This window comes from Mycteria americana, chromosome 8 (assembly GCF_035582795.1).
Source record: "Mycteria americana isolate JAX WOST 10 ecotype Jacksonville Zoo and Gardens chromosome 8, USCA_MyAme_1.0, whole genome shotgun sequence".
NCBI lineage: Eukaryota > Metazoa > Chordata > Aves > Ciconiiformes > Ciconiidae > Mycteria > Mycteria americana.
In genome coordinates this window covers 38,096,218-38,119,462 of record NC_134372.1, presented here as the reverse complement: position 1 = coordinate 38,119,462, position 23,245 = coordinate 38,096,218, and the positions used below count along the sequence as shown (strand labels likewise).

Sequence of the window (23,245 nt, the reverse complement as noted above, 5' to 3'; positions counted from 1 at the left end):
TGGAGAAAGGTTTCTTTGTACGTGGAGAAAGGCCTTTTTAACATCACCAGCGAGACCTGTATTTTTACTAATCCTTTCAAAAATGAAGGAGCCAAGCTAAATGTAAAATAAACAGACTGGGGTTTTTTTGCAAGACAGTGGGGAGTGGCCGGCTCTCCCGCCTGCCGTGCCGAGGCTGTGGCCAGGCGATGGGCAGGAGCAGCAAGCCCCTCTGCAGCCTCGTACCACTCGGGGATCAGGCCCACGCCGTGAGCAGATCTGACACATCGGTGTCACCTACGCACAAAATCTCACTGCTCCAAGCGGCGTCACTGCAAAACCCCTTAGTGGCAGGAGAGGGTCATACGTGTGTACGACACCGTGTGCCTGTCAGAGGAAAGCAGGGAACATGTTACATGACACAGATACAAAGCACTGTCCTATTTTAAATCCATTTTGTGGTGAGACTGCTCAACGTGTTGAAATCCCCCACCCCCGCCAAGCCTGTGAGGCTTTGAACAGGGGAGCAGGGGGACCAAAGGGTCGTTTGATTGCAGTGGAGCATAACTCCTGGTGCCAGTGGTGCCATAGCCCTCCCTCCCGAGGGGACTTTGCTATTGAAACAGCTAATTAAGAAAGGGACATAAGCAAGAAGAGAGCCTGGAGTAACACAGCCCCAAATCCCGAGCGCTCTCTGGAGGGATTTGGATATTTAGTTTCCCTCAGGCTCTGGCCACCAGCAGCCAACGTTCGTAGGACCGGTACGTGGTGCAGGCAGGGGCTCAGCTCAGCTTCTGGGGAACCGACGGGCAAGGGTGCGGGACCCAAGCACCAACCCCCTGGCCCCCGAGCCAGCTCTCCTGGCTTTACAGAGTTATGCAGAAGTACAGTACAAACAACCAAGTATAGTCACGGAAATTTCCACCGTCCGTCTGCCAGTTTCCGAACACCAGTATTGCTCAAAAGATTAATGATGCCGGTCATCTGCAGCATGAGCTGTGGGCTGGTGGGGGGAAAGGGCAAAGCTCTTATTCTCTATAATATACAGGGCACCTGCGACAATGTAGTGCACTGACCACAACACGTTAGCCTGCAAGAAATCCTTCTTTTATCAGGAGTCCTCACCATAGGGTTCAATAGCTTTTACAACAGGCAACAGAAATGGGTGAGTGGGGCCGCGGGGACCCCCGCCAGTCCTCCCAGCCCTGCCTGCTGGCCACGGGCAGCGCAGCCACCTCTGCCAGCACCCCGGGGTATTTATAAACGGATCCACGGGGCTCAGGCTTTGGCATCCAGATAACCCTGGGTCCCCATTCAGCCCCAGCCCTGGAGGCACAGCTCAGGGGTAACGCATCGAACTGCAGAAGGGAGCAGACACCCAGGAAGGGCCATAAACAAAAGGAGCTTAACTGCTTTTGTTGCTTTTAAGCTACCTCTTCTAGTAAGACCTCTTTCTAAGACCTCTCTAGACCTTTCTAAGACTCTAAGACCCTCTAGACCTCTAAGACCTTTCTAAGACCTTTTTCTTCTCTCTTTGCAGTGTTTGGCCACTCTTATCATCATGCTCGTTGGAGACACATACACGCTAATCAACTACGTGTCATTTATTAACTACCTCTGCTACGGAGTAACAATTATAGGCCTGATTGTGTTACGCTGGAAGAAACCCAAAATCTTCAGACCTATCAAGGTGACAATGTTAAAGCTAAATCTCTTGGTTGCGATAGCGATGCGAAGGGCGGGACAGGCACACCAAGCCCTCCATCCTCCCGTTTTGAAGAACAGTCTATTTTTTGATGTAGTGGTAACCCCTTAAGGTCCCCAGCCACATCCCAAAGTGCCATTAGTGTAAAAACAGGATACCCAGGCAGACCCCTCGTGAACTTGCTGGGATGGGCAGAGAGGAGGACAGCGGTGGAGGGAAGGGGGGTACGACCCACGGGGGTCCTGAAGCCACAGCGCTGCCCGCAGGCCCCCACAGCCCCCAGCAGTCGGCCACTGCTGTTGCTCTGCACAGTCGTGCTCTGCTCTGCTCTCTCCTGGCAGGTGAACCTCCTCGTCCCCATCACTTACCTGGCGTTTTGGGCATTTCTGCTGATCTTCAGCTTATACTCCGAGCCGGTCGTCTGTGGAGTTGGACTCATTATCATTTTAACTGGCGTGCCGGTGTTTTTTCTTGGAGTCTACTGGAGAAATAAACCAAAGTGTGTAAATAGGCTAATAGGTAAGCCAGCGCCGTGGTGCCTCGCTGCGCTCCCGGGGCCACTGGTTGTGCTCGGGTCTGCAGGGATCTGCTTAACCTCTGACGCACGGGCACTAAAACAGCCGGGGAACCGCCCGCGCGAGTCCGACCACCGCTCTCGCTCACAGGCAGCCCCTGGGCACAAAGTGGCACTGGCTTCAGCGGCATTTTTGTGGCCAGACAGCGCTTGCCTTTGAGCAACTGCTTTTCTCACTCCTGGGTGCGTTTGCCTCCTTTGCCTCCCCACCCGCTCAGCTCACTCACGGCAGCCTGTCCCGGAGCAGATGCACAGGGGTATAACTTTAAGCATATAAAGACTCAATGAGCTATCAAAAAAGGACTAATAAATGGCCGAGAGCTCTGCCTCCCTCCTGCCCTGCTTTCCTCCCACTGTGCCACCAGCACATCCCGCTGCACGCCCTGCATGACACGATGAATTGTTTCATACTCAAAAGATAAGAAAGCCTTACTTTATCACTCACGTGAAATGAAAACTGCACCTAAGACTTCTATGTTTTGGTTGTGTTTGGCTTTTAATTGTTTTGCTCCGAGGTGAGGACTTTCAAAGAAGCAAGCCAGGCCCTTCGCTCTGACCGGGGCATTTCCACCGGCTGCGGTGGGGCTCCGCTGCCGGCAGCTCCCCAGGACCAGTGGTCCCCACCACTGCCGCAGGGCCGACGCAGGACCAGGAGGGCTGGCAGCCAGCCCAGCCCGGCCCTGCCAGCCTGCCGTGCACAGCATCAAGCAGCTCTGCGAGGCGCCGGGGAAGGGCTGTGACGGGCATCCCTAAAGCTGCCCAGTCTTAACCTGCCCCTGCTTCGCAAACACTGTTTTGTGGCTGGGCTGGAGACGAAAAGGGTTGGAGGGGGCGGTTGGCTGTGCAGCAGGGTCGCGCGGCCCCGGCTGGGAAGATGCACGTTCGTTCACTCGTTGCATCGCCCCGGCATCGCACTTTTGTTTGGAAGAGCATCCCCATTAACCACCCGCATGTTTGCTCTTCGCAGAGTCCTTGACATGCTGGGGACAGAAGCTGTGTTTTGTGGTCTACCCTCAGGGGGGAGTTGCCGAGGAGGAGGAGGCACCCTCAGCCCGCTCTCGGCGACCGGCGAGCGAGACGGCTGCGAGGAAATAACGACGCGGCCTCCAAGGCTGAAGTGGCTTCTTGTTTACATGCTGATTTTTGCAAAAATTTTTTCTGTAAAAAAAAAAAAAAACAACAGTTTTTAGAGCTCCAATAGTGAAGCCCATAAAACGAGCTACACCCTTTATGGCATCTGTAGCTTTTAGTTTTTCCCTAAAAAAAAGAAAAAAAGAGGAAAAAAATAGAAAAATAAAATATAAAATAAGGTGCTGGTTGTTTTTTTCTGGCAGCGTACTTGCTCAGCAAGGGAAAGCAGCACAGATACAGCTCTGGAATACTGATTTTAGCAGCCATAAGGGTCCATCAGAGACATACAAATTTAGGCATTTCAAAAGTAGGGCAGCTCCCGACGCAAAATCAAAGTGGAGAAATCAAGAGAAAGCGAGGAGACCACGGGACACCCATCCCAGCAGGAAAAGTCTTGTTGCTCTCCCCGGGTGGGGTGAATCCCCATGTAACACATGAGGTTTCAAAGTTACATCCAAAAGATCATCGCTCCACATACCTGCAAGGGCACAGCGCGTCCGTCCGAGCACCCGAGCACCGGCACGGCCGGGGCAGGGTCATTGTGCTGAACACTAACCAGCCTGGGCAGACCTCAGAGTAAAAGGTACAAAATCAACAGTTTGCTTGACTGTTCAGACATCATTTGGTGGCACAGAGAAAAAAATACACAGATGTAGCCATAAAATCTCAAGTATCTCAATTCCGAAGCATTTTTGCAAAGGCGGAGCAGGACTCCTGTATCCCGGATGGGGACGGAGCTCATTGCACCGCCCGGGAACTCTTGTGTGAAGCTCAGCACGATCCCAGTGCCAAGCGGGGAGGACGGAGCTGTGGAGGGGTTTGCAGCGGGCTCAGCAGTGGGAACTCGAGGGAAACAGGGGAACGAAGCCTGACGTTTCTCCTTCTTACTGAAGTGTCAGGTGATGTCACGTTGCTTCAAATTCCCCATTTCAACTATGCTCAGCTCAAGCCTAAATCATTCTCACATCAGATGCTCTTTAGAAAGTGTTTTGCATATTTTATTTGTGGCAAACACTAGAAAAAATCTAGTTCACGTATTTAATTAATATATAGAGATTTGCTGCTGTAGCAATATGGCCACTTTCACACCAAAGAATCGTTTGAAAAATGCAAAATGCGAGAACAGCTCTGAGCAATATTTTGAATCGCTACTATGCTTTTGCAACTTTGGGAAACAAAAACTATCACGTTCAGTAGCCTTGGTAACAGCCATGTGAATTTAATTTTAAAAGTATCTTTCTATGTGTTACAGACCCTGGTACAAAAATCAAGGGCTCATGAATCTCTTAGTTTGTCAAGTACCACATGCTCTACAAAGATTCAAGAATAGACTCAAAATAAGGAGCGAGTTCAAGGAACGTACCTTTCCAACACAATTCATTATTCAGAAGCATTTTTTAAAAAATATCTATCTATCTCTCTCTGAACTTTCAGATGGTAGACACGAAAAAGAAACACAACTTACATTCTTTGTATAAAGCTGTTAATCATAAAAGATTAAAATATATATTTAGCTAATGAAAAAGGTGTGGGTTTGTATGTACGTATGGACACATGTAAAGAGAGATTCCACATCTTAAATAATGTTATGACTATATAAAGTTTGCTAATGAAAATCATATATATTCAGCTTGCCTTTTTTTTTTTTAATTCACAGAACACCCTTATTTCTACTGGCTAAGCAGCACCCCAAACCCTTATCCCGTGTCGGAGGCTCTTGTGGCTGAGTTGTTGGCCGAGTCTTATTTTCCATAGTTCAAAATCCACTTTCTGTGGTATAATTTCCAACAGATTAATTTTTTCAGTAACTTTATTATCTAGTGGGAAAATTAAATGTATTATAGCACCAGCAACAATGATTGCTTTCAGAACTGCTAAGTTTTGGTGTGGTTTTATTTTTGTTTGTTTAAATAATTAAGGTATGGAAACCAGCCAGCATGGAAACCTTGCAGCTCTTGAGACAAGAAGTCTGTACGGTAATGAGAAAGGTAGTAGTAGCAATAATAATAATAATAATAACAACAACAACAACAACAATAATAATAATAATAATGTGCTGTAACTGCTCCCAAGGCTTTCCTTGGCTATTGTTTAAGGAAATCAAAAGCAAAATTAAAGGACCAATTGCCTCATAGTTGTTAACTGGGTTTGGCTCAAATTTTCCTTGATTATACTGCCATGCTTTAAAACAATCAACATTTGGCCTTAAATCAGAAGGCTGAATTTAGAACAGGATGGTTTAGTAGAGTTCATCCTTGAATTACATACCAATCCCTAAAGCTGTCCTGCGATGTCTTATTTTATTTTTAGGAACAGCTTCATCTGTGCTCCCAACATCACATATATTATTTTTTAAAGACTTTGCAAAAGTTAGTCCCTAATGTCCACAATTTCTAACCATAGAAATCAATGTACAGAACTAGAAAGATAAATTCATATGCTAAATGAAATTTAGCAGTATGCTCAACCCTGTGTAAGTGTGATTTTTCTAAAAGATGAAGCAACAGGCCCAAAGGAGACATAATTGCTAGTATTTCAAAGCCCAGTGAACAAAAGAAAAACCCTGAGACAGCTGACACTACAAGCATGTCAAGAATATTGTGATACTTGATACGGAAAAGCAAGTTGTTTCCAAAAGAAAGGAGTTTAAACAAAGCTTTAAAAGCAATGCAATACTACATAAGACTATGTATCATGTGCTAATATATTTATGTAGCATAAAATATTAGAGGCTGTAACACAGAAAAATACGCTGTGCTGTTTATTCTTTTAGTGCTGGCAATAATACAGCATTCAGAGAATTTGAGAGGGAAAACGAGATAATGCAAGTATTAACAAGAGTACCACCTGTAAGTAGGCTTAATGCAAAGTCAATGAAAGATGTATTGGACTATTCTTATCTGCATTCACAGTATTGAGAAAAGCAGCAACAGATCACGACGTCACTGGACTACGCGCTGTGCAAAACAGACTGGGAAGATAGTCCCTCTCCCAAATAAGATGGTGTTCAATGGAAAATAGCACCGATGGGAAGCACAGGGAGAATGAGGCAGAGGTGCTGCTGCTGGCCCAGCCCCTCCCAAGCTTTTTCATAACCTTGATAAAGGAATCTGTTGTTTTCAGTTCACGTTAGTACATAAAACCAGAACAGTTTGATCTCAGCAGGGTCAAGGAAAGAGACTCGTATCAGTTCAGAGCTTTCGTCCAACTCAAGAAGGATTGATGAGTCGCTGTGTATTTAATAATGCATTTGAGGTGGAAGCATCTTTACAAAAAATGTATCCAAAAACATGCAGACGAGATTTCATTAGCCACACTCAATCACTCCTGAAAGCGCAAGCCTGCCTCGGCCTTCGACCACGGGACTAGAGTGTGGCTCCGGAGGAGCACTGCCATCGCCTGGTGACCAGTTCTGGTGGGTTGGGAAGCCCGGGACAGAGCCCGCTGCCATTGCTTTTCTGTGAACAGGCTAATGCTGTGAAACCAACCGTGCCTCTCCATGCCAAAGAGCTGAAGCTAAATAAAATTACTCATCTTTGAGGGGAAAGCAGACAAACAAACAAACAAACCAACAAACCCCCACCAAACGTGCTGTCCCACGCTTCATTTTCAGAGGCCTTTGTCAAGTTATTTTTCATGTTTCACTCTCTTATTTGTGAATTCTTGAAAACAAAACACATTTGCTTTCCAGCCCCTTCGTACCAAGCACTGAATGGTAAGAAGTTAGCAACTGTTCAGCTGCTGAGGAGTTTTATGAGAGATATTGAAGTACGTGTCCTAAATGAAAACGTAAAAAAAATGAAGGGTAAACCTTGCTTGGAATTTGTCTTTTCCTAAAGCTTTAGAGTTCAGATGGGTGTGCCCTGTCTCCACCTCCAACTCCAGCTATGAATACAGGCAAAGCCTCTTTGGTTTTTTAAACCTCCTCGGTCCTTGACACTTCTCACCAGTGCTCTAACTTCAATGAGAAACTTCTGCACTTGGACAAATGAAAAAGGAAAATCCAAGGAAAAGGATTAGAAGGTGACCAAGAGACCTTGAGAGGCCAAAAAGAAATCTGTCTTAAAGTCCTAAGGTAAGAGATAGCGATAGAAGGGAGGGAGACCTAGAAGGCATCACAAGGCAGGAAACATATAGAATTGCAGAAGGAATGAAACATAAACCTCTAGCACTCACATAGCCTCAGTCACCATTTAATCCCTGTAGCCAAGACCACAAGAGCCAGAATCTGAAAAGTGAACAGTTTGCTGGGGTAAGAGACTGACAGGAGACAGGAGATGAGGTTTGCTACCTGCGAGGTTCAGGGCACAGGCAGATAGCCATTTGTACGGGATTTTAAATCCTAACGCCTGCCTGGGAGATTAAAACTCAGTTTCCTGTGAAGACCAGAAATCTTAAGTAAGCAAAAGCAGTTCTTCTCCCCTCACAGAAAGGTCTGATTAAAAAATATGTAATTCCCTCAAGGCTTTTTGAGTTAGCTCCTTGGATTGTCATAAGACATATCTATTGCACTGCACAGGCTGTCAACAAACTCTGCTGCAAACACGCAGGTATTGCTTATTACTCTATTTCCATTTTATGGGCTATATTATTTCGGCCTCACTCACATCAGGATATGGTTTGTGGTATTACTGCTTGAGTCACTATCATTGCAGCTGAATCAGCACTTCATGACGAAGCAAAGCAAACACTTTTTCTACCAGGTTAGGAGGTATTATCCCTCTGCATCAAGCTGTGTCCTCCCATCTTTCATGGCTACGGATAAATCTGGATGACCATAAAGTCTGTCCAATTCTTTTCAACGCAGATAAAGATTTCCCAGTCTGTAGAGTAAATATCTATCAACACAAAACAATTCAGCCTCCGCCTTCTACTGAAAAGGAACCCAGTGGTACCCTCCAAAGCACAGCCCGGGAAGGGGAAGCATCAGCAAAACATGCATTGCCCTCAGCGATGGGAATGAGGCTATACTTGCAAAATGTTGGGTTGGGCTTTTTTAACCACCTAGAGAGTCGTACACTTCAGGGCTTCGTTTTGTTATTTGGGGTATATGCATACATGCATTTTAAAGGCAGTTGTATACAACATTGAATTGCTAGTGGTAAGATTTCACATGTACTGTCTAAAAAAGTGATGCACCTCCACAGCTTCAGCTACCAGACAAAGCTGATAATAAAAAATCCAAAACCACTCAAACCAAAACCCAAAGCAAAACAAAAAACCCCCCACCCTTCATATTCATGTCAACACACTGAGCCATGGGTTGGCATATGCAGAGTCAGAGTCAAACAAAGGCTGTGGGAGTACAATTTAGGCGTTAGAGTGAACTGGTGTTAGAGTGACAGTCAGAAACCCACAGGCTCTGGGCACGTGAAATTTTATTAAAAATTAAGAGATCCAAAGCACGAGCAAAGTATGATGATGCCCAGCATCTTACTTGCTTACTGTCATTGTCCAGGAACAGCAGACACCAGCAACCATGATGCCATACCTGAACCATATACCTGTACAGATGTTACGGGAAAATGTTATATCTAAATGAATATATACAACATGTAAATTAAAAAAAAAAAACAACCACAACAAAGCAGAGAACAGAAAAAGAAAACAAGCACATTTAAGGGATGTTACAGAGTCATACACAAGCTGGAAGGTGCCAGAATTTCAAACAGAAATATTCCCCATGTCTTAAGAGCAGTAAGAGAAAACATAAGGGGGTCACCTATCCCTTAATGCTGCCTATGAGCTTCCATTCTTCTTAAAGCAGTGTGGGTATTCTTCTCTATTCAGATTTTTTTTGGCTGCTTGGACAGGGGAGTTTTGTATCTCATTTAAAAAAAAAAAAAAGCTATCTTAAATACTTTGTTTTCCTTCTGTCTACAAAAACCTTTAAAGAGTGCAGGAAAGCATTATTAAAATAAGAAATATTTTAACAAGTTTATTAGCTGATTAACGTTAGGTTGTATAGTCATTAAAGTGTGATATTTTCCACTGAGCAAAGAAATGTAACAATGAGCTCTTCCTGTTCACATGGCTGGCACAGTAGCAGTTTTTACACCCCCCCCCCCCCCCCCTTTTTTTTTTTAATTATTTTACTATGTTCTGAATACAGGAAGGCAGCTTACATGAAACAGAACTTAGGTGTCTTCAGGGATGGTTGGTTCACTGCTAAATGCTTACAAGAGCTGGAGGAAGGGCAGACATAGACTAAGGCAGACTTTGTGGTTTCTTCAGGTATTGACATTCCAGGACACTGCAACACACCTGTTTGCGCTCACAGCGCAGACACAGAGATTTCTTCTGCAAAATTAACAGTAAATTTGTGACTCTTCCCTCCAAGGAATGAGCTAGGGGAGCTGGGAGAGAATGCTGTCTTGCAGAATACAAAAGTTAGGTGCTTACAAAGAGCACCAGGCTTATATCTCTCGATGCAAGGCTATAAATTCCAGTAGTGAGGGCTGCGAACATTTCTGTACACTTCAAGCATCGAATTTTCATTAACCTGGATTTTTTTGAGCTTCTAAAAATAAAACCTTCTCAATGAAATTTCCGCTGAGTTACCAAATGGATCAGTACACAAAATATGTAAGATATATGTAAGAAATTATGTAAAGTTACATATCTTAAAATAAAATACAGTGTTAGCTCTTCAGGGTTGTTCCCAAAATATAGCAGTATTCTGTAGTACATATATTTCAACTTTAAGAGCCTTACAGTGGTGATAGTTTAAGGCATAGTATGATCAACATTATTTTATTATAGAAATACATTTCTGTAACAGAATTAAATACACACTTATTTTTAAGGTCCTTCATATCTGCACAATATTAACCTTGAAATATAATCTTCCTCCAAATTATAATTAACTACTTTACACGTACAATTCTATGTATTTAAAATTACCTTTAGACAAAAAAAAACCACACACAAGAGAGACACTAAAACCTGTAACCTGAGGTGCAAACAACAACCCTGGCAGTGTAATGACTACAGCACATGGCCTTGCAAAGGTGGAATGTACCTAAAATGTTTACAAATGCTATGAAAGCAAGATCCTTTCAAAACTACATTTCCTTTAATGACATGAACTCTGATCACAAAAGCACTTGGAAAAAATGAGCGAGCAGTACTTATTTAATGTAACTACGACTCTTACTTGTTACGCATTTTGCCAAAAGCCCTTCCTGCTATTAATGCCCTTAAGGAGTTTGAATCTTCTGCCTCTGGAATGCACAGTATGAAACCAATTTGCAACTGAAGAGAAAAAAAAAATTACTTTAATTCTTCCATGTTACATTTCAGTAAAGCCAAAGTCCTATTCCTTGTTCTTTTTAAGGCACTCCCCCAAAGGGAGCCCTAGTAAAAGATCCAGGGCAAAATATAGCCCATTTAAAGGAAAAAAATCTTTGACACTTTGATGCAAACTTAACTGTTCACTGCAAAAGCCTGTTTGCCTTTACAGCCAGGAGGGTCCAGTGGACAGCAGAACCCAGGTCCACCTCGATTTTACAAGTTCAGTTGGTAACTTTGGGCAACTTGAATTCCTACAGCGATAAACAGGTTTCAGAGCACTCGGGTATTTACAGAGCACCGGCATCAACTTCCTTGTTAATTCCTATATAAAGCGTTTTAGTTTGTCACTGCATCACGGGGGAACTGACGCAGAGCTCTTGTTAGAGCACGGGGGAGCCTGGCCAACGTCCCATCCATCGCCAACAGGGCCAAGCTACCACACAGTAATGTTCTGTCATTCTGCACCAAGTCATTCCTGGTTAAGCAATGTCACCCTTCTTCCAGGTAAATAACTTGCTTGCTTTTAGTTACACTCTAAAAACCAAAAGGCACCAGTTTACATTTAAGTGTTGTACAATCCACACAGTGTCAGCTTTGAAAATGGCACTGATCTATTTCAGTTCTTGAAAGAAAAAAGCAAACAAGATCTCTAAAAATAAAAAATATTAGTTATACACCTGCACCTAAGGTAGCAGATTTACAAGCAAACTTGTGAAGCAGATTTTATTTCAAAATAAAATACAAGTCTGATCCTGACAGTTACCAAGTGCTCAGTGCTTCCTACCGCAGCCAACGGGAGCTGTGAAGCCTCAGTATCCTTCAGGGCGCACCCAAAGTGGTACAATCATTAAAGTCCCTGAAAACAGAAGGAAGGAGGGGAAAAAGAAGGTAGGGAGAAAGCAAACAATTCTTCAACCTTCACAACATCACTATGAAGAGAATGTAACATATGACAACACAAAAAAGAAATATTGCTGCAACTGGGGTTCAATGCACTCCGCTTATACTGAACACTGCTAATCCCTAATTACAAAGCTGTAGCAGATAAGACACCTGGTATCATTCTGGGTATTCTATACAGAAACTTTGGTTTTAGTGGATGCCTCAAGGTACATATGGCCATCAAAACATTTCTGAAGGAAGCAAAGGAAGTGAACAATTTCTATAAAGAGGAAGCTACAAAGGATTTTACTTCCTTCTAAGTATTTGTAATTAAAATTACTAAATTATGATGTCTAAAAAGACAACATTACTTCTAGTTTGGTACTCATAGTTACAAAGACTGGTGCCTGCCCCAGCTTCCAGAGTTCTCTCTAGTTTCAGTAAGACCACTTGAAAAGCAAAGAAGCACTAATTCCCTGAACGCAGAGTGAATAAATGCACAGAAGAAATACCAGAGGATGGAGATGCCTCCAAACCGCAATGACACATTCTTGCTCTCCTAGCCCCTGACGTCGCCTACTGGCTTACTTCTGCCCCACTGGAGTTTCAGGAATAGCAATGAAGACAAAAACTTGTCCCATTTAGTCTTGTACTGTACTCCCTGAGGGATTAAAGCACACTGGTTTTAAGAGACAAAGTTGAGAGCACAGACATACCACCTATCATCAAAGAGCACTGTCATATAAACAATGAAGTTACAAAATTTACAGGGCCAAACCAAAAATTTTTATTAGCAAACAAGTAAAGATTCATCATCACTGGTATTGATTTCAGAGAGGGGAGTAGAGGACTCTAACATTGGCACTTCCACAGAATGGCAACAAGCCGCATGAATACCCAAAGGCTCCTCCCGGTATGAGTTAGGGCAACATCGGTTTTGTCCATCCACTTGGATATGAACATTCACAGGGCTGTCTGAATAAGCAGACTCCCACTTTTTTAAGGGTAACCTACATGGCTCTTCACTCAGCGGATGACTTCTACTTAAACTACTGCCCTCTGGGACAGTCCTCCTGGATGCTGACCCTCCGTGGATCGCTTCTGTAACACTTTCAGACAAAGGATCTCTGAAAGCCTTTCCTGAATCCACTTTACTGGACTGCTTAAGCTCACTGCCAGAGGTCTCAGCACCTAAAGATTTATCAGCGTGTCCAGCCTCAGGCTCTGCATGTGCAGCTGTGCAAGTATTCGGTAAGACATTGGAAGGTGATGGCTCTGTGATTTCAGTCTCTGGCTGCAAGCTGCTACATCCAGCTTCTTGTAGGCCCCTGGCTTGGCCATGGGCATCTGCCTCTAAACTAGGTCCTCCGGGGGAAGGTGGAGGACTCCGAATAGTCCCATCAGCACGGTTGATGATTCCATCACCCAGTGTAGTCTGTGAAGTGCGGGCAGGCGTCAGGAGAGGGATCTGCCCTCTCACCCGAGGTCTGTGGAAGAGTCTGTTCCAGAGCCTGCCCAAGCGCCGCCGAGACGAGCTCCGTCTTGACGAGTGTCGTCTCATCTGCCTCCTCATAGCTGTTCGAATGTTCTGCAGCACAGAAGCCTGTAACACAGATGTAACAAACTATGATTTCACACATACTCAAAAGATTTCTCCTAAACCCTGTTCTCTCCGCTAATATCTCCACCTTACCGGAATTCTCAGACTTGATCCCTACACTTCCTCGTTAAATGCATATTTTCTAATGAACTATTTAAGAATACCAAAGACAGCTCTGCCTGTACCAAAAGACTCTCCCTTGAAGTGTTTCCTTTATGAGTTTAAGCTCTACTTGTCTGCCCAGGAAGATGCTCCACTCAGGCGATCAGATCACTGCTAAAGAACCAGACTGCAGACCACTGAGTCCTCTATCCTCAGCAATAGCAGAGGATCCTCAAAAGCTGATGACAACAGCAGAGAAGAAAGGCCAAGGCAAACTACTTCTCCACTTGAGTAACAAACTACAAGAGCTTTATCACACTAGGAACTGTATCACAGTTGGATACTTTTGACAGGGCACAGGAGATTTTTGAGGAATCAGCAATGAAATGGAAGAATGACTTAATGGCTTCCCAGTGTAATGTATTTGTAAATGAAAAATAATCCCAGAATTTCCCAAAAATACTGCTGGAGACCTTACTTTCTTATCGCTTCAGGCACATTTACAGTTTCAGCTTGAAAAGCCTTTTTTCTATTTACTTTCTGACCTTTCTCTCTGTCTCTGTTCATTCTATCTTGATGTACAGCAAAACAGCATGTGCTTATCTCACTGCTGTTCCCCAGCAAACACATTTAGTCTGTTCAAAACTACCCAGAGCACCAAGATGCATAACTGTGGTTCTTCAGCTCCAAGTAAAACATACACAATTTTTATATGACTTCCATATAATTAGCACAGCTACTGAAAGAATACAGTTCCAGATTGATTCTATCTAATTTATAGTAGTTTGGCTGCTGATAGGTTCATTGGCACTCGTGTTTCCATACTTGCGATGCATTGTACACAGGGAAGTCTTCAACCGGGGGGATAAGTCCTTGTGCAATCAGCTGCCCGTAGGAAGGTGGAGCTTCTCGCCGCACAAACTCTGCCTCAAGTCGCGTCATCTGGGTCTCAAATGCTCTGGGAACAGAACCAGTGGGAAAACGTGGAAGAGAAGTAACAGTCAGTTTGTCCTGCTTCCCTCACATTAACGTATAAAAGCAGTGCAGAGGGCTTCACGCTAGCAGCAAAAATGCAAACCTTCAACTAGGCTCCGTGAAAATCTTACCAGCATGCTAAAATAAACAAAAGGAATAAGAGTAGAGTGTGTGAACATCAGTGAATCAAATCAGTAAACTCTTTGGAGCAGTCCCAGGTTGGACTCTGTGGCAACTGAAATTTTTTTCAATTGGCCAACTTATGCTAGTAACAGCGGTAACTTGTTCAGCAAGGGCCCAAAGGTTATTTTGGGAAAACACAACATTAAGAACTGGAAACAATCACACAACAGGGGCAGCTTGCAGCTGCAGAGAGCTTTGGCTGTCCTGCCAGAACCAAGGCACCGAGGTTCCCAACATAGCACAGTGGCTGATTTCCAGCTCTTTAATCATGCAGATTTGATCAGGAGAGAATGTAAAGCACACTGTGCTGAAAACACAAACGGTGTCAGCAGCACGGCACAGAGCTGGAGCACATGACAAGAGACGGGCTTCAGAAAGTCCCTTACGACTCTCTCCCAAAGGGCAGAACCAGGCTTGCACAAACACACAAAACACAGACGTGGAAACACACACGCTATCCATACAGCAAGGCATATAGGACGAGGGGAAAGGGGCACAGCGGAGGTAAACAACTCCTGCTCAGAACAGGCCCCGCCACTGTAGGACACCGCTTTTAGTAGAACTGAGAACTAGCGTATTTGCGGAGGGCAGAAGGAACAGTTATTCAGTTCAGATTCAGCAAAGACTTCACTGTAACAGTTCAGCATTCAGTTTTTGGCAGTGCAAGGGGTTTGTTGCAGGAGTAGGAGGTGGGAGAGGAAACTGCTCAAAACAGTTTTGATTTAAGTTAGATACAGGTTCTGCCAGGCTGCACAATAAATGTGTATTTCTCATAGATCACAGAAGAGCTGACATTCCCCTCACTGCTTCCGAAAATCTTAACTACTCTTCTCTAAGCCTAATGCTGTGACTGCTATTTTATTGTCATCAATTCCTTGGATTGATTTCACGGTATTTTGCAAATTCTCTGGTTAACAATTGACTTTTTTCCCTTTAAAGAAAAAGGAAAAAAACCCAGAGCTGCTAAAGCATCATAAAAGCAAGATGCTTACCTGTATTCCCTGGTCCTCAGAGAATATAATTTAAATGCACAACCCAGTGCTATCACCAGCAGCAAGCCACACACGAGACTCCCGATCAGAGCAGCTGTGATGACCTTCCTGGGAACGATCACCAGGCAGTTACGTTCATCGCTTCCATCCTGGCAGTCTTCTTGGCCGTCACAGCGCCAAGTCTCAAAGATGCACAGATTTGTACCACAATGGAAGTTTCCTGGCTGGCAAGTAAAGCAGTTTTTTTCATCCGAGCCATCTGGGCAGTTCTTTTGGTTGTTACAGCGGTCAAGTATTGAGTAACAAAGCCCACTGTTTCCTTCACATGGGTATTCGTTCTTCTGGCAAGCGGGACAGTTCTCCTCATCCTTGCCATTTGGGCAGTGCCACCAGCCATCACAGTGCTGCTTATCTGTGAAACACTCCTCATCGCTTCCACAAGGGTGTTCCCAAGGAAGGCAATAGCCTTTCACCTGGTATGTTGCATTGAACCCATGGCCAGTGCTCTTGGAGCGGGCGTGATACGAGACAGTGAGCTGGCCCTTTGACGACTCCACACTCACTGAATGCCTATTGTTGTGGTACGAAAATGTCTGCATTAATTTATCACCCCTCTCTCCAATGCCATCATACACCTTTACATAGTCGTTGTAGCCTAACTGCAAATCAAGCTGCAACAGAACATGTCGATTATCTTGTGTGTCCACGTACCATGTGCAACGAAGGTCTGATCTGCTGTGATCAGCACGGAATAAGTCTGGGGAAGCAAAGGATCCATAAAAATTACCCAGCCTTTTGCCACAGGAAAGATCAGGACAATTATCTTCGTCCGAACCATCACTGCAGTCTTTAACTGAATTACATCTCAGCTCATTCATCAAGCACTTGGTGGAGTGGGCTGCACTGCACTGGAACATTCCTGAGGGACAGATGCTGGACGGAGGCTCTGTTGGAGGGACAGTGCAGTTTCTCTCGTCTGAGTTATCACCGCACTCATCCATGGAATTACACTTCCAAGTACTGGGAATACACTTTCCATTTGCACAACGGAATTCATCTGACTGGCATACAGCCTGACCTATCTTTCCTGTGAAAGAGGTAAGGAGAAAAAAAGTCAGTATCAAAACTTTTGGAACCATCTGATGTCACTTTTTAACGTCTACTACCCTGCATGTCACAGGTCAATTGGTCAGGCCAGTACACTTCAGGAATACTGTTAAAAAGCCAAGTGGAAATAGTATCAGTGTTACCATGCTAACACCTTACAGTCACCAAGACTGGCCCAAGACTCCTGTCAACCGTCTTCAAGTTTTGCCAGACAGAATATAAGTGAAGCCAACAAAACTGTAAGGTTTTACCTCTGATATAAGAAAGGCGAAATCCCTGAGCCTGTCCTGAGCTTGATGCATCTGAGTGAAAAAATATCCAAACGTGGTCCCTTGCAGAGATGAAAGACGGAGGTATGGAAGATCCACACACTTTGTACTCCTCCCTCTTGGAAGATGGGCCAATCATCAACCAGTCTACTGCACACTTCTGAGAATCTTCCAAATCAAAGTTCTTAAAACTGTTAGGAACAAAAGAAAACACAAGTTACAAGGAGGACATGCATCTGGAACAAAACCAAACAGAGAAAAAACAGACTGCAACAGCTGACTTTCTGCACCAAGCAGCCCTGACATAAAGAGATCACATTCAAAGATAATGAAACACCTACAGTATCTTGAGTACATATAAACAGAACACTCAAATTCCCCCAATTTGGAAAAGCACCTAACTCACAGGCGTAAACAGCGTGCCAAGTAGCTCCAAAAGCTGAAAGGATAATTCCTCTTTTACTCAGAGTCCTTAAACAAAACTGCTTCCTAAAATACAGATATGAATAAAAGCAAAATTCCAGAATACATTATACCGAAGGTAGATTAATTTCAGCAGTCTTTTCCAACCTTAAAAGCTATGAAACTACGGGATGAGAGGAGAGACTATTGTCTTGGAAAAAGAACAATAGGGAGCCGTACAAAGAACCTGAAGGGATAAATACAACAGACAAAAATCAACTCTTCAAGCTACGGATAGGCAGGGAGGGGGCAAGAAAAGAACAGGACTGCAAAGGGTGGAAACAGAACCTAAAGTCTAACACTATTATTTTTTAATTCAAAGACTAAAATATTCCCCTTCTGGGAACACAAACGCAGAGCAAGCCTATAACCTTTTACAGTCAAACCTCCAGCCCTTCCGCTGACCCAAGCCCAGTTTTTATTCAACAGTAGCTTACCTAGTGCGAAGAGGTGCCCCAATTGTTTGCAAAACACAACCAGATAATACTGCCTGACCTGTAGCTCAGGAACCATACAGGGTATTTGTTGTCTGATGAAACAGATTACATTTGCATTCAGTAATCTGCAATGACAATAGCATTGCACAGAGAAGCACACTCATTAGGAAAGGACACACTGTTCAGAACACTTAGAAATGAATTTTGGTCCTCTTTCATATAACTCAGCTACACAAAATTAACTTGGTAGAAGTTTGCGCATACTCCTTGCAAATACCTAGACAGAAGTTTCAGAAAGGCTGAAAAGCTGCTACGAAATACAGACCTCCTTCCACGAAGGACTTTTCACAAACAGAAAAGACAAATTACTTGAAAAAGATAAACAGAAAGATAATTTTCTGATATCACCACGTATTTACAAAAGGCTGTCAATGCCTGCCAGCTCATGCCATTTGAAGGTGAAAGGGAAAGAGTAGCAACGACATAAACTAGCCAATTCATTTAAGCAGGAGACCCAACCTACGCACACCTGTAAGTTCTGCCAAACATACCAACTTGATAACTCTCAAAAAAAAAAAAGTATCAGCAAGAGAATGAGAAGTAAGAGAGCACTGAAAGTGTTAAGTTAAAATGGAAATTAAGAGATGTCCAACAACATATGTGCAGGCAAGGACAATCTACCCAGAAATATGTCCTTCCTCTTTTCTAACTCTCTTTCTCCCACCATGCTCTAAATGTCTTCCCAGCTGGGCATAAATATTCCCACAGCACCTAGTTCTTTCCTATAAGTAATCTCATCAAGCTTCTGAAACCAGCATATTTTGCAAGGAAGTTTTAGACGACTGTACAGTCAGAATGAAAAGATTTAAGTATTCAGCCATGCAAAGGTAAACTAAAGAGTATCTGTCCCAGGTGTTCTGCAAAAAACTTTTTAATGACCAAGAGAGCGTACGAACAGGTACTATAGCATGAAAAGGAGTTATACAATGCATCAGCGAAACTATGGGCACCCACGTCAAGTCTGTTGCAAGAGATGTGAGACAGCGTTACTGACCTACCACATTGGTTTTGCTCTTTTTGGCACCAGACATCAACAGGGGTTTCTATCATCTACTTGGAGGATTGTTTGTAGGGTTTTCTTGTCATAAAGACTTTTTGGATACGTATTAGAAATATCTATCTGCTCAACAACAAACATTTTTAAGAAAAGGAAACAGTCACTAAATCAAGAAATGGAAACTCAGAACTGGGAAGGAGGGGGGGGGGGGTGACTAGAAAACTTCTGCTCATGCGATACAAACAAGATCATTTACTAAATCTTTTCATCTTTTCCTTCTATAGTTATTTTAGATGTACTAGGACCAACCTTAAAGAGCTAAACAATTTGTTCTCCTATCCTACCCAGTTCCCAGCACTCCAGCAAAGTCCCACAATCACTCATTTTCCCCACTCTGCTGGAAAGAGCTACTTTTGTCTATTAGGTAAATAATTCACCCATAGTGTTGTTACACAACACAGACTACACACACCTAGGGGAAAATTTGCCTATATAATAAGCTGTCTGCACCTTACATTAAAATGCATTTCTTCGGGGGGGGAATGTTTAACACTTTTAAGATTCACACGAAGAGTACAAAAAAGTCAGCTACATGCACATGCCTTGTTTACTGTGCTCTTTTTGGCTGGGGTAGAGTTAATTTTCTTCACAGTTGCTAGTATGGGGCCATGGTTTGGATTTGTGCTGGAAACAGCGTTGATAACACAGGGGCGGTTTAGTTCCTGCTGAGCAGTGCTTACACACAGTCAAGGCCTTTTCTGCTCCTCACCCCACCCCACCAGCGAGTGGGCTGGGGGTGCACAAGAAGCTGGGAGGGGACACGGCCGGGACAGCTGACCCCAGCTGGCCAAAGGGATGTTCCAGACCGTATGGCGTCATGCTCAACATAGAAAGCTGGGGAAGAAGAAGGAAGGGGAGGACGTTCGGAGTGATGGTGTTTGCCTTCCCAAGGAACCATTACGTGTGATGGAGCCCTGCTTTCCTGGAGATGGCTGAACACCTGCCTGCCCATGGGAAGTACTGAATTAATTCCTTGTTTTGCTTTGCTTGTGTGTGTGGCTTTTGCTTTCCCTATTAGACTGTCTTTACCTCAACCCACGAGTTTTCTCACTTTTACTCTTCTGATTCTCTGCCCATCCCACTGCGGGGGAGTGAGTGAGCGGCTGCGTGGGGCTTAGTTGCCGGCGGGGGTTAAACCACGATATTTACAAACTCTTTTCCAGATGACAACGATACCTCTGGAGAGCCTGGATTTGTGTATAATTAACAATATCTTCTACTTCCACCTTAAGAATGTAGTATTGTACGCTGCTAATAAAGGGCTTTTTTTGGTTTATTATAAAGGGTGGGGAAGAGGAAGAAACTTTAGTCCCACCTTCCAAAGTGGAAGCACAGGCATACAGAGGATAACTGATTTTCCCGAGTGTCAGCTGTGGATCTGAAATAGATCCAGAGCAGAATCCCACACTTCTCCACTAAGAAATCCAAGCTTTAACCACAAAACCAACTGAGTACAAGGGTGATGAGGCAGAATAGGCTTGCAAGGAAGTCTCATCTTTAACAGCCTCTCTAAAAACACCATGCCTCTCAGGGATGCATGAGCTACTGAAACAAATGCCTTGGTATTCAAAAAAGGACAATACAGAATATTCACAGGAATGAACTCTTTTTAAAAAACAATAAGCATCTTAATCACAGGTGTCTAGGAGTTTCAAACACCACTCAATAAACACAATTTCTCTGAAAATATATAATAGATACCATAGCAGTTATAAAATTTCCTCTTCTAAGGGCAAAAACAAGGTCAAAGCAATTATCTTCTACCTCATGCAAACTAATCAACAGACATGTTGAACAAATTTTGCTTTGACTAAGGCATTGTCACTCCACTCCAGCATCCTTTTAAGTTATACTGTCTCCACTGGAAGCAAATTTTGCCCCATTTAAATTGATGATGATTTTACTCAAGACCAAAAGCATGGCATATTTGAACGAGCCATCAACAAACCTCACCACAAAAAATACTCCTTTGTAACGAAATACGAAACAACATTAATATATGTGTGTACGTATAAATATATAAAATTGGTTTTCGCTTTATAATGCATTAGCAACAACAAGGTTTTGTGTCAGAAGTTTCTGCCGCACTAATCTGACATTAAAGAGCCCACTAATTTATTTTACCTGAATCCTGAATAGTGCGTTCAACCTCTGCTACTTCGTTTCTTTCATCATCTGTAATTAGATCTAGTGCTGCTGTTGTTACAGTCTTCTGAAGAATAATTTAATCCTGCTACCCACAAAATAGAGCACAGGGACGTTTACTTATTCAACTGAACTTTCTCAAGCTGGAATGCAAATTTTTCTGTCAAAAGGATTAGACCAATGGTTGAATGATTGAGGGTATACAGTGGAAATAAGGGACAAATTCTTGTGCTCCTACTGCTTGTAGGACTTAGGACTGTACAAACATCTTACAGTCTTTGGAAAAGTACTGAATGAAGTCTGTAGTTACGGCTCTTGAGGGAGGTCTCAGGCCCTTTGTATCCAAAACCCACATCATTTTCTGTGATGAAAACATGAAACAGAATCAAGTTGTACTGAAACGGAGAGTACTAATGTACACTGTCACCCATACATCACGCAGCACCAGTCAGTCTGGCAGCATTTTTAAACATCTTGGGCAGGGAAGCACAAGGTTTGGGAGGAAAAGCGAGAGAAGGTAGAGAGGCTGCTGGTCCGTTCAGCCACTAATCCACTCCAGCAAACCACTCTGATGCGTCTGAAAGAGCGGAACGTGGACCCAGAGGTCCATTCTACCACGCAAGCTGCAGTGCACGCTGGCACTAAACTCCAGCCTTTGCAGCCCGCAAATACAGCCTTCCCCACCGCATTGCAGCTGCTCCTTGGGATGAGAACATCCCCCTTCACCCACAAGCTTCACTGACGGGTAACGCTCCTCTGCTCCAGCATCTCAGCGCTTGACAACAAAGGGAAGGAGAACCCGGCTTTCCTCCAGGCTTTTTTCCTCTCCACGACCAGAGCGCACAGCCCTAGTTCAGAGGGCAGGGAGAGGAGGAGCACTCAGGGACAATACTGCAGGAATCAGATGTTGGTATTTTGAGTACTTAGAACTGCAATATTAACAAAGTACAACACCCACCACTAAAACACAGAACATCCCTTAAAATGCTTTGGCCCTTAGGCTGTTCTCACCGTTACCTGTGGGTCTCCAACACCATACAGGAATAGAGGAGGAGACTGGTGTAAAAGATCAAGATTATCGGACCAAATTTTGCAGGTTTTCTTTCTTCTGAAAGATGCTATTCAAAAGCACTAACTCCAGTTATCTTGCTTTTGGAACATCTCTTCCAGAGCTAATTCCATTAAAAAAAACTAATTTTATATAAAAGTACAAGAGTTTAATAGTCTATTAAACACTGGAAGCGTTCAAAGTCTGAGGATCAGAACAACTCAATGTGAACTAACAAATACAGCACTAAATCTGTTTTTACAGAATTCTGCAGAAATAGGTAAAACCATCTGATTTTTCTTTCAGGGGTATGATACTGAAAAAAGGTTACCTCCAACACTGAGCAGGACTCCAGGAGCTTACAGAAAACTACAGGATCGGCCATATATCAGATCTTGCCTGTAAAATTACTCAAGTGAAAAAACAGTAGCCTACACTGATATTTTCCTATTAACTGTCAAGTATTTTTATGTTGCTGGAAAGAACCTCATTAAACCAGCTTATCATAAATACTCGTTTACACTGACAATATGAAAATAATGTGCTACCTGCAAAACTAATGCTTAGCAGACCTAAGCTTTTTGCCATCTGCACTGAAAGGAGCAGTAGCAGCTAGAAAAAAAAAGTGCTTCTATAAATAATGTAGGGAATTCCCTACAACCCTCTTAGTAATTTAAGCACGAGCAACTACAGAGCAAAGCAAAACCAGCATCCTTAATAACAGGAAAAGGACAAACATGGGATGCTAAGGAAAACGAACAAAAAAAGGGTAAACTGTTGCAGGCCCAGCAGATGTAAAATCTGAATGAAAGTAATTAGTAAATAAATAATTTAAAAAAAATGTCCGATTTGGCCCTCTAAACTCATTAAAACATGGGAGAATAAATATTATGGGTAGATCAGCAGAGCACAGTCCCAAAATAAAACAGACCAGCCAATTAAGCAAGAAAAGTTACTTCTGTTTGCCAACCTCTCACAGCAAGTGCAGACTGTGAACGACTGATGACTTAATTGGCTCATTAAAAACTTGTGCTTAACCACTGAAGCACAAGGACCTGGAAGTCAGGAAAGCTCTATTCTACTCCCAGCTCCCAAGCACCAGCTAACTGTGTAACCTTAGGCAAGAGACACAGGGGCTGTGATTTCAAAAGCTGAGCACGTGCAACTGAATGAAATAAATTGCTATTATGAGTTTTTTCCAATTAATGTCACGTTCCAAAACACTGTGAGTTTGGTAAATAGAC

At 43.5% G+C, this 23,245-nt stretch overlaps 2 protein-coding genes across 2 annotated transcripts in view; one reads left to right on the top strand and one right to left on the bottom strand.

Moving 5' to 3' along the window:
• Positions 1 to 3,353, top strand: part of SLC7A10 (solute carrier family 7 member 10) — a 44,918-nt gene extending 41,565 nt beyond the window's left edge. Inside the window, 3 exon segments of the mRNA XM_075509876.1 lie at positions 1,520 to 1,669; positions 2,026 to 2,203; positions 3,226 to 3,353. Of these exon segments, the coding sequence (XP_075365991.1) occupies positions 1,520 to 1,669; positions 2,026 to 2,203; positions 3,226 to 3,353 (456 nt within the window).
• A 6,119-nt stretch (positions 3,354 to 9,472) lies between these two features.
• The window catches only part of LRP3 (LDL receptor related protein 3), a 28,380-nt gene continuing 14,607 nt past the window's right edge, over positions 9,473 to 23,245 (bottom strand). Inside the window, exons 4-7 of the mRNA XM_075510762.1 lie at positions 16,775 to 16,983; positions 15,417 to 16,503; positions 14,092 to 14,224; positions 9,473 to 13,167 (exon numbers count right to left, since the gene is read on the bottom strand). Coding sequence (XP_075366877.1) covers positions 12,355 to 13,167; positions 14,092 to 14,224; positions 15,417 to 16,503; positions 16,775 to 16,983 — 2,242 coding nt within the window. The 3' untranslated portion in view covers positions 9,473 to 12,354. The remainder of the gene's footprint in view (positions 13,168 to 14,091; positions 14,225 to 15,416; positions 16,504 to 16,774; positions 16,984 to 23,245) is intronic.